This window comes from Alligator mississippiensis, chromosome 4, assembly GCF_030867095.1.
Source record: "Alligator mississippiensis isolate rAllMis1 chromosome 4, rAllMis1, whole genome shotgun sequence".
NCBI classification, from domain to species: domain Eukaryota; kingdom Metazoa; phylum Chordata; order Crocodylia; family Alligatoridae; genus Alligator; species Alligator mississippiensis.
In genome coordinates this window covers 167,844,901-167,863,154 of record NC_081827.1, presented here as the reverse complement: position 1 = coordinate 167,863,154, position 18,254 = coordinate 167,844,901, and the positions used below count along the sequence as shown (strand labels likewise).

General features: G+C 47.7%; 1 protein-coding gene across 3 annotated transcripts in view; it reads left to right on the top strand.

Annotated features, from left to right (window-relative positions):
* The window catches only part of SKAP1 (src kinase associated phosphoprotein 1), a 253,786-nt gene that overhangs the window by 168,419 nt on the left and 67,113 nt on the right, over positions 1-18,254 (top strand). For all 3 annotated transcript variants that reach the window (XM_019482590.2, XM_014603650.3, XM_059727033.1), the window contains 2 exons: positions 11,449-11,529; positions 14,488-14,571. In XM_019482590.2, the coding sequence (XP_019338135.1) occupies positions 11,449-11,529; positions 14,488-14,571 (165 nt within the window). The remainder of the gene's footprint in view (positions 1-11,448; positions 11,530-14,487; positions 14,572-18,254) is intronic.

Here is an 18,254-nt window from a genome sequence, read left to right as displayed (position 1 = left end):
GGGATGTGCGAGTGAGCCCGGGTGTGAATAACACCAGGCAAAACATGAGATGGTGAAACTGGAAAAGGATCCTAAATATTGACAATCACATGATGATTGCCACACGAATCCAAGGTCACAGTAGATTCTCCTGCAAGCAGGACACTTTCGTTGGGCAGGCAGCTTAGATGAGCTCTAGAGCTGGCCCCAAGTCCACAAATTTCAGATTGGTAATAACTTTCTGCATCGTTGTTGGAAGTCTTTGGAACCATTGTCCCTGCAGTTCCATTGTCCTGCAGGTGAATCTGGAGAGGACAGGCATTTTCTTTGGAAAGTCACTCACTACAGAATCTGTTCCCATAAGGAACTTAAGTTGAGCCCAGAATTAGTTTTCTTCTGAATATATTACAAAACCCATATTCTTGTTCGTTCCTGTTAGGTCCACTAGTGGGCATTGCATGAAGCTGGAGAGACCAGCACTCCAGACAGAACAAGTAAATGCTGCTTAGCTGCTCCCTGGATGGGTGTCCTTTGGTGCTTTCCTTTCACAAAGTGGCATAAATTGATGAGAAGACAACATTTGTAGTAGGTCACTTAGTGGCTCAGTTCATTTCTCCTAGTTTAAGCATAAGATTGATTACATATCATGTGCTTATATCTTATCTCATGGGCTGAGGTGCTCTTGGTTTATGCCAGTGGAATGGAGAGAAGAAATGGTTCTAAAGTATCCTAAAACCAGAATCAGGGCAGGGTGTATGGGATACAGAAGCTATGGGCAAGGACCTTTTTGTTCTCTATATTCATTATGTGGGCACTGTGGCAAAGTGGTGAAGGTGTCTAGCTCTAGTTACAGAGGGTGAATCTGAGTTTTGCTCTGGACTTGTACAGAAAGCTTCCCCCAGTCTGCCCAGCTTGAAATGGGTACCAGAGCATTTGGGCTGGGGAGTTGCAGGTGGTCAGACATGACTATTAGCCATACAACTCCCCTGAATCCTCTTGGCTTAGAAGCAGGAAACTTTTAACCATACTAGCATGATGGGCCTTTTAGACTCAGACAGTGACTGATTGACTGCATGTAGTGCCTAGCATGGTGGGATCCTGGCCCTTAATCAGGGTCCCAATCCATTGTTGTATTTGCAATACAAATAATAATGTGTGTGTGTTGGGGGCGGGGGGGGGGTGCAGAGTGCATGTGTGTGTGCTAAGCAGGAACCAATCCCAGTTCAGCCTTCATAGTGAGTCACCCTACAGTACAGTAACAAACCCATGAGCACATATGATGAATGAGCCAGGTTCTAAGCATCTATTGAAGCCAGTCAGGGTTTTTAACTGTGTAAAGACCTTGGGATTTGATCCATAATTAGTAACAACTAATTGTTATTATTACATGTTTTTCCTATGGCTCTCATCCCAGTAGCATCTGAACGCCCTGTGGAAATATACTAGGATGGGAGGATTAGTGGGAGGGAACTGCAAGTTGTTCTCTGCCCTTTTTGGATGAAGGGGGAGGGAGAAGGGGAAAAAAATTCGATAAGGCCTCAGATTTCCAGCTCAGGCTTCCAAGGCAGTGTTGTAACATCAGTGAGAAGCAAATATTTGGTCATCTGCACCCTGAGGTGATGAGCTGGTATCCGGTGCAACCGCACAGCTTGCCCATATGTTATTACTTACACATCAGCCTTTTTGAGTAACGACCTACAGGGCCAGGGCGAGAGTTGGCTTTTGTCAAGCATATATTTCAGCAGCGTTTAAATAAACCCATCGAGCTGCACGTCTCGTGAACTTTCCTATTCCATCCGTCTGCACCGAGCCGCCCGTGGAACGAAATGGATGAGGCCTTTAAGCCTTCTTCAGTCCCCGGAAAATGAGCCAGTCCAGTTAACAATAAATGGTGGCTGGTTGGAACACACATGACTAGCCTAGTGGAGAAGAAAAGAAAGTTGAGCTTAATGAAGTCCCTGCGTATGTGTCCCTGTGCGTGGACAGGAAAGGACGGGTGGTTTATAACTGTTTATTGGAGTTAATAGTAATAAATTCCTCACTTGTGATGCATTAACTTTAATGTTTTCGTTACGTGATGATTTAGGTTTTCCCTTTTCACATTGTAAATCATGTTGTCCCAGTAGCTCAGCAGGTCGAGTCGCTGACATAATGTTATGTTTGGGGGAGAGAAGTAACAGGGGAGCAAGGAATATCTATGTAATATATTAACCAAAAAAGACTACTTTTAGAAGAAATGTCATTGTCCTCATTCACTCCCTAGACAGATGGACGGACAGACAGACAGACGCATCTGAGCAGAAATTTGCAAGTTGCAGTTGCAAAGCCCTAGTGAAAGGCTGGTTTCCATAGCAACTTCCCAAATGTACTTGGTGCTGAAGGTTTTTTCCTCCCTCTTTGCTGAGTGTGAGCCCTTAGCTAATGAGCTGTGCAAATAGATATTGAGATTTAGTGTTTTTTATTTTGCAATTATAGACTTAGTGATTTGGATGGAAACTTTTGGGCCAAAGGCTCTGCCTCCTCTTTGAATTCCATTTTTTTTTCCCTTTGGCAAAGTTGGTTTAACTTCAAACTTGCCGTGAAATTTTCCAGGCAGAAAAGGACACTGATAAAGTTTGCAGTTCCCCTCCATTCCCCAGTCCTGTTTGAAATCAAAGTAAGGTTGATTATATTGATTCTGCCCTTTTTGCCTATTAGTCGTGGAGACTTTTTTTGCCTATCAGTCATGGACAATCACAAACGTCTCTGAAGAAAACCTGTACAGACTAGCTAGCGACATAGCCAGAGATCTGTCTGTCATAGTTATCAATATTATGCCAATAACGGTATGGCACCAATAAATAGCTGAAGGGGCATCATAGTTCTTCTAGGACAGTATTCTCTGGTTCATTTTTTCTTGTTTTGGAAGAGGTTGTTGTTTCCTATGGTGACTTCATTATTAGGGCTTGTGTTTAGTCCTTAATGCCAACTGCTGTTATAAGAGCATGGACATTGCTTTAGACTACCTACTCCTGGCTCTAGTCTTCAGCATTGGCCAGTGCTAGCCATTTCAAAAGACAGTTCAGGTCCAGCATGCCTGGGAGGACCTTTTTTCCTGACCCATGTCTGAATATGAGCAAGCTTTGTGCAAGTATTTTTATTTGCAAATTGTGTTGCCATGTAGCTTTTCAGGTGTCTGTGATTGAAGAGAATGGCTTCCCAGGTTGAACCCTAAGATCTTTCACTTAACTTCTTCCAGGTGATTTGTTGCCATTGATTTCTAGCACCATTCTGGTTGTCAGCCAATTTTCAGTCTAGGTAACTCTCCTAAGGTAGATGCCTGTACTTTGAATTTTGCTTACTAGCTGCTTATGAAGAGGCTAGTTGAAGCTCCAGTAAATCATTTCACTGTCCACTGCTTTCTCTTCATCTACTTTCTTATTTTCCTCCTTGAAAAATGCAATAAAATTAGTCTGGCACAAGATCTATTTCAGGTGATCCATGTTGACAATTGTTTAGTTTCCCATTTTCTTTGAAGTAGTTGCTCATTTCATTCCCCTTTTATAAATGATTCCAAGTAGTTTTCAAGGCACTGAAAATTTAAGTCTGAAGTTCCAGGGAAACTCAGGGAGACAAGTATGACACAAAGAAAACTAGGGACAGGAGGCCACAGAAAAGGAAGAGAGACTGGCCTGGATGAGAAGAGGAACAGGGTGCATGAAGCAGAGGTTTGGGTAGAAAAATGGAAGCATGGCAAGAAGAAAACACAAGAGAGCTTGGAAGTGCACAAGGTTGCAAAGGGGGGTGTGTGTGTGTGTGTGTGTGTGTGTGTGTGTGTGTGTGTGTGTGTGTGTGTGTGTGTGTGTGTGTGTGTGTGTGTGTGTGTGTGTGTGTGTGTGTGTGTGTGTGTGTGTGTGACTAACTGCAGTTTTGACTTCTATCAGGCCCAGCACTGTTTGCATGAACTCTTGCTCTCCATCTGCTTCATAAACAGATCCCCTTGTGTACCTGTGTCCCAGCTCCAGCCATGCCTGCTACCGGACTATACAAGAATGACTTTTTGGGCCAGCTGTCTCACACATAAGCTGTGGCTTAGGAATGTAAGGGAGGCTTCCTTCACAATCCTTTTGGTTTTGAAAGAGAGAGAGAGAGAGGTGCAGCAGCTTAAATAAAGGGAGAAATAATTTCTGTTATGGAGCTCTGACTTCAATAAAACAATCCTTGACTTCCGTGGAAACAGAGTTTGGCCACCATGTAGGGCTTTTGAAAACCGTACCCTATTTTTTTGAAAACTGTTTCCAGTAGAATCCAAAGGAGTATAATCCATACTGAGCACCTCCTCAATGCACTGGAGTGGTGAATGCTCAGTAGTAGCAGAACTCCTCCCTGTCCAGGCCTTTGAAACCTCAGTTATTTTGGCAGCATGTAGACTGCTGGGCTGTAGCTAATGTGACCCCTTGCTGTGGATAATAGTACCTGCTACATTGAGACCAAAGGAATGAGAGCTGAAAATGCATTTTGGAAGCCCTCCAAGGGTCTTGGGGGAGGTAAAATGCTCATCAAATTCCAGCCTGGATACTGGGGTACTTTGCCAAGAGAAGCAATGTGGTCCAGTGGGAAGAGCGCTACACTGGAACTTAGGAAACCTGAGTTCTATTCCCCAGTTGACCTACTATGTGAGCTTGGATGAGTCACTTGCCTTTTTGATACTTCCCTCCCAGTGTTAGTCTTGTCTGAGGTGTCAAGTCCTTGAGCTGGGAGCATATGTTCAGTGTCTAGCACACTGGAGCTCCTAGGGATGCAAATAATGGTTGAGGGTTCTTTTTTCTCCATGTTGCAGTGAAGACCATCTGAGAAATAGCTGGTTTCTGTTACTATGTGTGTTTGTGTCTGACTGATTTGCTCCCTTGTACATGTCTTGCAAGTACTGAAATGCTACAGGAGGGAGGTGATTCTTACTCTTCTTAAGAATGTAGGACCTGATTTTGGTAGCCGCTGAGCACTCAGCATCTACTGACACCAAAGCGGGTTGTGGCTGCTTGGCTTCTTTGTTTTGCTTATGTGCTTTCTCCCTGGGCTGCTGTCCCATTGAACTGGATTCCCATTGAAATAAGTTGGAGTTCTGTCTGCAGAGGAACCCAAAACTGGGTATGACCATAATAATTTTATTTCCAAAGTGGTTGGAAGTCTCTTCAGCATGAAAATACAATGGGACAGCACAATGTTTCACAGCATACTGGAAGGAGAAAACTACTCTGAGACATAAAACAAATTCAAGAAGTAGGAGAATGTCCCAGCAAGGCAAGAGAAGGGTTAACAAGTGGTCATCAATTCTCCTTCCCCTCTAAAAAACAAATCCTACTTCTGGGGTGGGTTTTAAAGAGTAGTAAAAGCTGGACTGGGACACATATCAAAAGACATGTCATACTGTGTCACTGGGGTTGCCAGGGGTATAGTGATGGGATGCGTGCATGTGTGTGCGTGCAAGAGAGAGACTGTGTATGTGTGCATGTCAGGTGTGTATTTGTCCCAGATAAAATTAAGAAACATGTATTTAAGGGCAAAATATTTTTAAAAGTGATCATTAATGATTGAACCTGATTACCAAAGGATAGACTAACTTCATCACTAAAATTATAAATAAAGATTGGATGAGTTCTAGTTCATCCATAAGTCATCTGACTTTGGGAGCAGGAATTGCTGGATGAGACGCCATGACTTGTGGTATGCAGGAGAGTCAGACTAGATGGTCATAGTAGACCCTTCTGGCTGTAGAAACCAAAGACTTCCTTGGCTTGCCCTGTGTTCTTGGCTACTTGTTCTACACTAGGCTCTCATCTGTTTTGGCTTGGCTTCCTACTGAATGAGAATGAACTCCAGTTAAAACATTTATCAAGAAAAGTAAAGAAAGACTGGTGAATTTCTTTTCAGGTTAATTTGGCCATCTGCTGCCAGCAAAAGCCACCTGGTTTGTTCTGTGAAGGCCCCAATCAGCGATGATAGCACTGTCACAGACCAGACCATATGGCTTCTTAGCTCCTGACCCAGAGTCAGCAGCTGACTCTTGTCCCTGATTTTCTTTTCTCACTGAGCTAGAATGCACCTGGTTAAATAGGCCATGTCTCCTGTGGGTTCTAGTGTCTCTATCAACCATTTTCTTGGGAACAGAATGCAAACTGAAGGGCTCTCCTGTGGCAGCCCATGTGTGTGGCTCACTTGGCCACAGAGGTGCTGAGAGATGGAATCCTACCTGGAACTTGTGTTTGCAGACTTGCACAGGGTTGCTCTGAGCATAAAGGAGTCTGGGTAGCGGTGGGAAGGGGAAATATGCTGCCTAGCAGCCTCTGTCTTGCACAAGGAAGGGCTTTGAGTGCTGAAAGGCTATGTCCTCTGCAGTCACACAGCTTTCCACAGATTTTATCTTTCAGGTTCTCTGTGTGTGTTATGAGGGCTGTATTAGAGGAGTTACAAGAATTGTTTGCCTTGTGTTCCATAATGCGGACAATGGTTTCCAAAGCACTGTGCAAACTGACTCACCCTTCCAGCCTGCTGAAAGGTGTATTTTGTACAAAGAAAACATAATACGTGTTTAAAACTGAGGGCAAGTATAATTTTATTTGTATTTTTCTGGTGGGAAAACTGAGGCACAGAGAGTAAGTGTTTTTTGTTTGTTTTTTTACAAAAAGAGAGGTTTTTTTTTATTGTAAGCACTGCAGTAGTGACCAGAAGTTCTACTCACAGACCAGGACCCCATTGTGCTAGGTGCTGTATAACCACAATACAAAGACCATCACTGCCCCAGAGAGGCTGCAATGCAAGAGGCAACAATTGGATACAGAGATGGAAAGAAAGGAGACAGTAATGAAATACTGAGGGGTTTTCTGCATGTGAAAGTTGATCTGGAATAAGGTAGAGTTTGAATTTTAAGAAAACTAGCTGTTTTGGTTTAACTCTGTGTGATTGCTATTATTAGTATCCGTCCACACATGGAATTAATCCCCTAGCTGTTGCAGATTAACTCCATGGCTAGGGGACAGACATTCAAAAAGCCTAATCGATTCAGTCTTGGCAGGTTAGTCTAACCTGGCTAGGCTGAACCAGTTTCTAACTGTACAGACATCCCCTCTGGACTGAGGAAATGCAGACACATGCCTGCAGTGACTCAGGCTAGAACCCGGGGGTGGGGGGGGGGCGTTGCTAGAGCAGCCCTCCTTTCCCTTCCATGGGGGGGTGTGGCCAGGCCCCCCGCAGGATGCTCTGATTAGGGAGGGGTCCGTCCTTGGTGCCCCCCCACCCCACCCCCCGCTTCTCTGACCAGAGCCAGCAGGGAGTTGCATAGCATTTATCAGCCCATCAGCAAAACAAAAGTTTCTCTCATTAGTTCGAGCTTTTCTTAAATGACTTTTTCCAAGGAAGGAATGGAGGGACATTACCAGGTAGCTGTTGATTAGCTCCAAAAAGCCTTAAGCAGACACTGTCCTGTCTGCTTTACACAGACACCTCTTGGCATTAGCTGACATACCACATGCTGGCTACGTCCATGCTGTGGGAGAGAGGAGGGAGGGATCCCTGCTTGAGCAGCGAGTGGTGGGGGGTGGGGCAGGGGGAAGCCAGGCAGACCCCGATGTGCCTGCAAGTCTCTGCCAGAGCTCCAGCCAGGAAGCAGAGGGGTGGGGCCAGATCTGCTGTGGAGCTGAGAGCCCCACCCAGGGCTGCAAAGCATCTGGGATGCTGGGGGACTCTGGTTTAAGTTAAACCAGGAAGGGGTCTGGGACAGACATTGCATAAACCGGTTTGAGCCGATTCATAGATGTTTGGGTTGGAAGGGACCTTAGTAGATCATTACGTCCAATGCCCTGCCCCGGGCAGGAAAGAGTGCTGGGGTCAGATGACCCAAGCCAGGTGCATGTTTAGCCTCCTCTTAAAGACCCCCAAGGTAGGGGAGAGCACCACCTCCCTTGGAAACCCATTCCAGATTCTGGCAACCCTTACCGTAAAGTAGTTAAGTAAAATCAGTTTTACTTAACTGTAAAATCAGTTTACTTAACCATAAAAGCAGTTAAGTCTGATACTACATACCACCAGGTTTATCTCAAACCAGTTTCAGCCATTTTCAAACTGGTTTATGTGCACTGAATGTCTGTTCTGTTACAGGTTTAAACCAGTTTCTAATTACTTAAACCAGTTTATGTGTAAAGTCTGTCCCTAGCCCATGTGTAGGAAAGCCCTGAGAAACAAGTCCAGGGAAAGTCCTGCAAATGAGAACTTGGGAGATGCTGGCTCCTAGTCCAGTACTTGGTCTCCTGTCCCATGCTGCCTCCCTTGCTCCTCCATTCCCTTTCTTTTGGTGGTACTTGAATAGACTTATAACTTCCCCCAAAACCTCCAGAATCTTTCTTGATGGCACACAGAGAGAGTGAGCAGATTCCACTTGCCTGAGAAGGGGCAGGAGGGAGAATAGGTCTGTGACTTGGCTTGAGCTGCAGCAATGTCATGCACGCAAATATCTCCTGCAGCCTTGTTTCTTGGGGATGGGGGATAGAGGGAAGCCCCATGCTGATAATGTACTGAAAGTAAATGAAATTAAATAAGCGAAGCAGTGCTTGCAGCTCCTGCCTTCCCCCCTGGGTAATTCAATTCGAGTGCTCGTGCTGATGGGATCTCGCTGGGGCTGCCTTTGTCATCCCGCTGGGGCCTGGAATCTTAACGTCTAAATAAAAGTTTCACTCAAGCATTTTTTATGCTCCTGCCAGCGGGATCAGCGAGCTAGTGTTGGGCACATTAATGTAATATTCATACTCGCGGGGTCTCCCTGTGTACCAGGCAGCCTTGTCCCATTTTCATAATTATAAATGTCCCATAAAATGACATTTAGATTTGCATTAACAAAAGGGGCCTGAATTCTGGATTTTTCTTTTTTTCTTTTTTTTTTTTTTTTAAATGCTTAATGTGCCTTTTTACAAGTCAGATGTTCAGCATCTCTAAAGCAAAAGCCAGATAACAAAGATGCTGTTACCTGTGCTGCTGAAAGGAGGGCAGGTGTGCCAGATTGATAGCACCTGTGAGATGCCATGTTTTTGGGAAATTCCGGATCCTGATCAGCACTGTGAAATCGGCCCATATGTCAGTAATTGCCTCCTGCAGCAAAACCCCAAGTCAAATGTAGGGACATGGGATTTGCCATATTGGATCAAACCAGTGGTCCATATAGTCCAGCATCCTGTTTCTGATGGTACTAAGTGCTGTGGAAGAAGTAGGCAATTATAAGCTTACCTCCCCCCATCAAGAAAAATTCCCTCCCCATCCCTAATGTTCCCTGGTCCACAGGTGCCCTGAAACTCGAAGATTGATAGCCCTTTCCTTGTTCTTTCCCTGAAATTTACTCTTACAGTGCTGGGGGAGGAGCAAGGGGTCTTACCCATATGCATGTCCAGTCTTGTACCCTGATCCTGCTTTATGCTTGACCTGGGCAGTCTCTTCTGGCAGTGTGTTTTACAGGCAAATGTGGAAAAACATTCCCTGCAAGCAATTTTGAATTTGCCCCTGTTCAGCTTCAAGAGTAAAGGCCCCACTCATCCCAGCCCCACCTCAAGTAAATAGGGGTGGAATTTACACTGACCAAAGTGCTGCTCAAGCCTTTGAGCAAGGGTGTAAGTGATGCAAAGGTCCGTCATAGAAGGGCAAATTTCACCCAAGAGCAGGGTTCAAATTATAATTTGGCTCTTGGCGGGGTCTGTAGTGGTGGCAGCTGGAAAAAGCAACTGCCACCTCCTGAGCTGCTTAGAAAGGCTGGTGGCTGGCCAACCTGCAGCAGGGAGTTCTCAACTCTTATGGGAGGGCTCTCAACTCTTATGGGGGGATCAGCCCCCCCCCCCAAGCTCCCCCGTAATTCAAACCCTGCCCAAGAGCCACCATCATGTTACTGCCTTACACTCACCCACAGCTTTGCCCCCAGCAGAAGTCTCCAGTTCCCAGTTAATAAAGAGCTCAGAGAGGGGTGCATGTGTGGAGAGAAGTTTCTACAAAACTGAACTTCGTGTGTGTAGTTGCTCTTGTGCCTGGCGTTCACCCCGAGACCCATTTGTTGAGGATTTATAGCAACCCCAGAGTTTGCAAACTATAAAACACAAAAATGAAAATAGTCTGCGAACAAGGGAGCTGACAGCAGGGATAGATTGGACCGGGAGCTGGATGTTAGAAAGAGACGCTAAGAAAACAAGAGAAACCCTTCTGATCTGGGATTCTGGGAAGTTATTCATACTTAAAAGGCTGCCAAGCTTGGGCGCTGGGGAGATGATTAGTAGCATTTAGTTAGTCATTTTTTATTGTGTTTCAGTACAAATTATTATGACGTGAGACTTGCCAGGGCTCGGGGGGAGGTAGGGGAAAGGCGTTCTCAGTGGCAGTCTGAGAGCCATAGAATTCTTGACTGAACTGGTTTTGGAGGAAAGTCTTACCAGCTTTGGCATGCAGTTCAGGGCACAATTATGTGTTGGATGGAGCCTCTTCTCAGTAAAGCTTACAAGTTGCAAGTTTTTTGGGCTTGATGCAAGAACAGTGGGGTGAAGCTTTCTGGGGCAGGAAGTCAGACTGTATAGTCACATACATCCATCACGGCCTCTGAATAACCTGATCCAGGGCCAAAATACTTCAATAACATCCTCTTGGTAGTGCCTGGCATGACCTGCTCTCGTGTAAGCAAGATGTGTTTCAGGGACAGTCAGGGCAAGGAGTTGTATCTTGTCGGAGGGGCTTAGTGTGTGCGTGTGTGTGCGCGCGTGTGTGCGTGTGTGCACACGTGCACACGCATGCAAGCATGCAAGCATGCATCTGAACACGCCTTAAAAGTGCTTGAGATAGAATTGAGCAAAGAAACTCAGACTGCATGTTTAAGCCTGAGGGGGGACTACTGTGGTTAAGGATGAGAGTATCCTGCAGTGAACTGCCAGGTCAGAAAGAACTTGTGTGTCTTCAGGGACCTGAAGAGTCCTGTGCTACTATTCTTGTCCACTCTCCCTCCCTCCCCCCCACTCCTGCCAGCTTTTTGTTGCTTTTTTACTAGCAAGTGTACCCTTCAGATCAGTATCTAAAATAGTACTGTTTCTCCTATGGTCCACACCTAGATTTCTGCCTCTCTTGCACACAGTGGAAGTAAAAAGCCCTAGTGGAGGAAGATAGTTTGTAATCTTGATAACCTCAATAAATTCTGACCTATGTGTAATTTAAATCATAGATTTAAAGCACTCTTAGAGCAGCTTTATGCAGATAAAGACTGGTGTCTGTTCTAGGGGGGCTTAAGGTTTTGAAAAGGGTTTTGTGGTCCCTAAAAGCTGGAATATCCTGTGTGTGTAGAAATTTTGTATATGAGCATAAGCTGTGGGGGTGGTTACATTCATTGTTTGGATGTCCATTGCATGTCTGTGGTTTTGCACAATTGTGTGCTACCTGTAGGTAGGAAAACATCATGAGATTTTGCTCCATTTTCCCTAGGGTCAGAGGACAACATACAGAAACCTACTCAAGAAGTGGAGAGCATTTTGAAGCAAGGATACTTGGAGAAGAGGTCTCGAGGTAAGTCGAACATACCTTTTTTGAAGGTGTCCTGTAATGTAGTGGGTATGGATTGACGTCTTTTGAATTATGCTCATCATCAGCAAGGTATAAAGATGGAGAGTGAGAATGGAGCAGTGGTGATTTTGGGATTTTTTTTAAGAGTTGTTTTTCTACTTGTCTTTTATTTTGGAAATTCAAGGGTTATTTCCCTTGGAAGACTCTGAAGATGACTGGAGAACTAGGTATGTTCATGGTATTGGTGACACCACTAAACAGAAAAGTGAAGAAACTTTTATTTCCGTGATTCAACTCCTTGACTGAGTTTTCAAAAAAACACCTAAGTGGTTTACGAGCACAAATCTTTTTGTAAGTTGTTGTGACTTATACACCAGAGTTACCTTGCTACTCTTTTGAAAATCCCACCATTTATTCTCTGTTAATGCCTGATGCCAACAGGCTATTGCCATATAGGCATTTGGAAACATTTCAGAAGGGGAGCTGCTGATTGGGGTCCCCACTGCAACTGTTTAATGCTTCTAGAAAAATGTAGCAAAACTCCTACAACTTTAATCTGGGATGAAGTAGCAAAACAATTTCAACATTAATACTACATTTGTATGATTTCTGGCTTGTCCCCACATAACTGTTGGGAATGTAACAGCTACTGGATGGTTCTAAGCAAGAATCCTCCCCTCCTCCCCCACCCATGCACACGCACTTGAAATGGCTCAAAATATGCATGTACCCATACCCTCAAAAACACCTGGGAAAAATGCTGTCTTTAAGGATTTGACACAAAGGGTGCATAGCTCAAATAGAAGCAGTGCAAATTTGAGCCAGGGCTTTTTGCCTCAGCACACATGCCTGGACATGCCCTGTGGTGTGGTGCAAGTTACAGCACTTGGGGCAAAAGAACTTTGCCTGGCTCCTACCTCCTGTGGCCAAGAGGATCTAGAGCCTGGGGCCAGTACCTGTGCCTGCCCCAGCAGTGTAAAAAATGGCCCTGTTCTGGCCCCATCAGTACAAAAAGCTGCCCTAGCAAGTAGATCAGGGCTACTTGTTCTCAGGAGCTTTTAGGCCCCAGCCAATTGGTACCTAGGGACACTATCCCTTGTGTCAGCTGGACTGCTGAAGCAGCCCTAAGAGTTTCCTGCACCTTTTACCCACTGCAGCAGTCTGGCAGTGGGGGCTGCTGCCTGGCTGTGACTTGCTGCCACTTGTGACAGCATGTGGCCCCAAGGCTGCATGCCTGCCAGACCCAGGTGGGAACTACACTGCCATTAGAGGCATCTGCCCCTCTGGGCCAGCTGCCAGTGGGCTATAGCTGCAGAGTTGGCCTTTATGCGGCACTACTGCCATGTGTGCTCCTGCCCGGCCATTTGGGCAGCTATTGCCGAGAAGATGTTCCCAGTGTGGTGGCCTGCTTTGAACTGTGGGTGGCTGTGGAGGGATGTGGTGGGCTGTGGGATGTGTGGATAGGTGTGGGTGGATCGGGTTGGGGGGGGGCTGCTCAGGAGGGATGGTTCCCCTGCCTTTCACAGGGTGCAGACCCCCCCCCCCATATAGCTCATGGACTGCCCCCCCCCCCACAGGGCTACAGCCCCCTCATAGGGGCCACAGCCCCACCAACAGGAGCCACATAGTTCCACACTGTCTGACAGTTTGTGGCTGCTTGGGCTGCGTTGGGGGTGAGGCTCTGCCATGAGGCCCTGACAGCTGCTGCTACAGCTGGTGAGTGCGGGCTTCTTTTTTTTTTTGGGTGCTGGGGCCAGGTGGAGTAGCCACTGGAGTGGGGGAGGGGGCTGCAGGAGCAGGCAGGGGATGGGGCCGGGCAGGGCAGTGATCCGGGAGGGTTTGAGGAGTGGGTGGGGGATAGACTGGCAGGGGTCCCCCCATGCTCCCCTCTGTGCCCTGCCCCACTTTTTTTTCCTGGGGTATTTTTTTGACCCCCAGGGGTTTAATTGTGCCCCCACGCTGCAAATCTGCAGTGCTGGGAACACTGTTTTGTTCCCGCACATGCCTCTTTCAGCGTCTCAAAGGGCTTTGAGACACTGCAAGAGGCATGTGTGCACTTGTCTGGATGGGCCCAAACTGTAGTCAAGTACTGAGAGAAGTCTTCACCCCACTGTGCATCATCCAGTTAACTCACCAATAGATTTGGGGAAGATAATATTTGAATATTTGATAAGTCAGGATCAAGCAAGGGAAGGGAAAAAGTCTGTCCTTCAGGAATTTGTGTGTGGGCGTGTAGAATTTTTCAGGCTTCCTTTATTCGCTGTAAGTAAGAAAGGAAGGCACAACTTATATTTATTTTCCTTTTCTGATCACTGTTCTGCACAAAGGGCAAAGCCAATAGGATGAAACGTTTATGTCCTGTACTCTCCAGGGAAAAGAGGTGTCCTTTCCTCAGGTTTAACTAACTCATGACTACTAATGGAAGGTGAAATCCTAGTGGAGACAGACTGGTTTCTGGTGCTTACATGTGTTAGAAAACTGAGGTGAAGATTATGGGGCCATCTAGGGTGCACCTCGGTGTATGAACTCCTGTGAAAGCTGCATACTTTCACTGGTCTGCACTACAGTTGGTCCAGTAGAAGATATGATCCATGAGAATCCTTGCCTCTCGCATAGCTCCTTGACCATTATGGCAACACCATCACCTCAACACTAGTGTTCTCCACTGGGATTTTACCTCATATTAGTTCCTGGTGCAGTAGGGAACATGAGGTTGGAACATACGCTTTTTCCTAGTGAAGAGAGTTTAGATTCTGAAGAAAGTATTGCAATATTAAATGCTTGGTTCTGAATTTAATGCCCTAGCATGAAGATATCACATCCACCTTCTGTTGGGCTGGATGTGAGAGACTGTGGTGGGAAAAGGACTGAAGGAACAAAACAGGATTTGAGGAAATGTTTCCTCTCTGCTGACTTTTCTCCACTGCCTTTAACCCACTTTTGTTTTCCGTTTCTGTACAGACCATAGTTTTTTTGGGTCAGAATGGCAGAAGCGATGGTGTGTCCTCAACAGAAAGATCTTTTACTACTATGCCAATGAAAAAAGTAAGTATGCAAGCATCTGCATGTGTTCTTCAAGCAGCATCCAGTGGCTGGGAACACAAATGGGCTTCAAGGGGAAGGGCAGAGCTCTTGTTCAGGGAAATGCTAACATCTCAATAGGGGGAGGCAGGGGAGAAATGCAAATCAGTTTACTTTCTGAAGTCTTTGGAGTTTCAGGAGCCACAGCAAACTATTCCTTCCTTAGTATAGTATATAAAATCCTGGACCTCTCTTTTTATTACATTATCGTTTAGCATCTTAGAGCATTTGTAGACAACACAGAGGTTTAATTCTCCCCAAATTAAAGCAGTGTTTTTTTAAAAACACTGCTTCAATTTAGGGCAAAGTAAACCCCCGTGTTGTGTACACCTGTGTCGGAACCCAATCCTTACCTGCCTCTCCAGCAGCAGGGAGGGGAGAGTGAGCTGCTGGTGGGTAGAGCTGTCCCTGAGCTGTGGGGAGGGGGGCTGGTGCTTCCCTCCATGACAGCAATGGGCCCCCCCCCGAGGCAGCACAGCCCCCTAGGCACCTGTCTCGGGTGTCCTGGGGTGCACCGCAGCCGTGGAGGGAAGCACTGGGCTCCCACACAACTCAGGCAGGCTCCAGGGGGAGATCAGGCTCACCGCTTCTTTTTTTTTTTTTTTTCCTTCTGTGCCTGCGTGGTCTGCCTTCACAGCCCTTGAGCTGCACAGAGCCCAGTGCTTCCCTCCGCAGCTGTAGGGTAGGAAACTAAAACTCCTCAGAGGTGTTTTACTTTGCAGCGCCCCAAAGTCATTTGCTGTATCCCAGTCATTTAAGGCATGTTATGCCGCCAAATGTGCTACAGTGGCCGGAATTAACGGGCAATATGCTGTCAAATGTGCAAACAGCAATACCATTAAAGTGGTACAAAAGGCATTTAACTTGCTTTAAACCCACTAAAAAGTGTCTACAAATGACCTTAACAGTAGGCAAGAGAGACAAATGGTGGGGAAGAAATACAGGTACAGAGCAAGAAGGAGCTCATTGAACAAGCCAGTGGTGGAGCTGAGAACAGACCCCTATACCTCTTTCCTCCCTGTCTGTGGGGAGGGTGGACAGTGGTTCAATTCGGTGATTCGAATCGCTGTCCTGATTCGATTCATCTGAATCAGCCAGACCCATCCCCTGCCCCTCTCCCAGCCCAGCAATGGCCACCCCGCCTGCCCCAGCTCCCAGCACTTGGGGGGAAAAAAAGCCCCAGTTCAGCAGGTGCTGCTAGGCAGGGGGCGATCCCTGCTGCCCCACGCTGCATGGGGGGGCTCTGCATGAGCGTCTGAGACCCACCCCCTGCTCCCCCAGCCCCCTCATGGCCCTTTAAGAAAAAAAAAAACCCTGAAAAAACCCTGGGACTCACTGCTCCTGCCAGTGGGGGGCAATCCACATGGGAGGCTCTGCAGGAGCCCCTGTTGCCCTGAGGCTGCACCAGGAGCAGTGACTCCTGGGGCTTTTCTCGGCTTTTTTTTTCTTAAAGGGCCAGAGCCCAGGCAGGCAGGGCAGCCGTGGGGGGGGGCTGGGGGAGCAGGGGGGGATGTCGAGGGGGCTTGTGCAGAGCCCCCCCATGCAGCAGCGGGCAGTGGGGATCACCCCCCGCCTGGCAGCACCTGGTGAGCACCGGTTCTTTTTTTAAAAGTACTGAGCTGAGGCGGACGGGGGCAGCCATGGGGGGAGTGGGCAGAGGTCAGGGGGGCTGGCTGGGGTCCCCCCATGGTCCCCTCCCCCAGCCTCCCCTCCCCTACCCCTAGTACTTACCAGCTCAGAGTGGCTGCAGCTCCCTGCTGCAGCCACCAGGGACTGCCCGAATCATCAAAGCTCTCCGAATCTTTGCCGAACATTTGGAGAGCTTTGAATCAATTCAGACCTTTAAATTGGTCCCCAATTTGATTTGGATTCAGAGGTTTGGCCACTGAATCGAACGGAATCTTCTCTGAATCGAATCACCACCAGAAGCTTCACACAGCTCTAGTATCTGACACATTCTGGATTTAGGATTGTGAAAACATGGGATCCGGTAGACCAAAGCAGTTCCAGCTAGTGCCACGTGCTTCAAAGAGAAGTGCAGGTGACCCTGAAATGGGCCATTATGGAACAATGGTAGGGCAAGGGAATCAAACATACAGATCTGGCCCATGGAGCCACTTTCTTAAGCCTCCTGACTGTCAGAATAGCCAGGGAGAGTGGCCTGCCACAGAATCTAGGCTCTTGAGCACCAGTGGATATGGTTACTGGTGGCAGGAGGGCAAGTGAGGTCTGATGCAACATGGGTTGCCCTCTGAGCATTTTGACTATCCACACTGCCATGGCCCTACCTCTTCAGCTGCCAGCCCCCACCATGTGCCCTGTGCTGGAGTTGAAACTGCTGCTCTGACACAGTGCATGCAGTGGCTGCAGCTCTGGCTCTGGCTAGGGGCACATGGCGGGGGCTGGAATGCTATAGCCTTGTACCCTCGGTCAGACCCGGAGCTGCCACCACCACTGTAGCTTTCTCATACCCTGAGCTGAATCCAGGCCCTCAGCACAAGGTGAGTTGGACACTAGGGCTGTGCGGAGCTTTGGGTGGAGATTCGATTCGGAGGAGATTTGGCCCGATTCAATGGCCGAACCTCTGAATCCGAATCAAATCAGGGGACCAGTATAAAGGTCTGAATCAATTCAAAGCTCTCCGAATCTCCAGCAAAGATTCATAGAGCTTTGATTTGGGCAGTCCCTGCTGCAGCCACTGTGAGCTGGTAAGTACTAGGGGCAGGGGAGGGAGAGCTGGGGGAAGGGACCATGGGGGGACATGCCAGCTCCCCGACCTCCGCCCACTCCCCCAACCCCACCATGGCTGCCCCCGCCCGCCCCAGCTCGGTACTTTTAAAAAAAAAAGCCCCGGTGCTCACTAGGTGCTGCCAGGTGGGGGGTGATCCCCACTGTCCACTGCTGCATGGGGGGGCTCTCCACAAGCCCCCTCGACCCCCCCCCCCGCCTCTCCCCCCCCAGCTCCCCCGGCCCTGCCTGCCCGGGCTCTGGCCCTTTAAGGAAAAAAAAGCAGAGAAAAGCCCCGGGGCTCACCCTTCCTGGTGCAGCCTTGGGGCTTCAGGGGCTCCTGCAGAGCCCCCACATGTGGCACAGGGCAGCGGGGATCACCCCCCACCGGTAGGAGTGGTGAGTTCCAGGGTTTCATCAGGGTTTGGTTTTTTTTTTTCCTTAAAGGGCCAGAGCTGGCCTGTGCAGTGCACCTGTGAGGGGGCTGGGGAAGGAAGGGGAGGCTTGGGGGCTCATACCTTGCCTGGCAGCACCTGCTGAGCTGCAGCTTTTTTTTTCCCCCAAGTGCTGGGAGCTGAGGCGGGTGTGGCAGCCATTGCTGGGCTGGGAGATGGGCGGGAGATGGGCCTGGCCTGGCTGATTTGGAGATTTGGCTGAATCGAATCAAGACAGTGATTCTAATCACTGAATCGAATCACTGTCCCCCGAATCGGCCGAATCCGAAGTGAATACTAGCCGCTTCGCACAGACCTATTGGACACCCCTGCCTTAGAGGAAACTTCTGCTTTAGCCCCTGTTAGTTAATGATCGGGTTAAGCCCTGAAAGAGGAAAGTTCACATCCCATCTCATGCAACTGACATAATTCTCTACAGACATCTTAAACTTTTGGTGGGGGAAGATCTCAGCCTCAATGAAACTT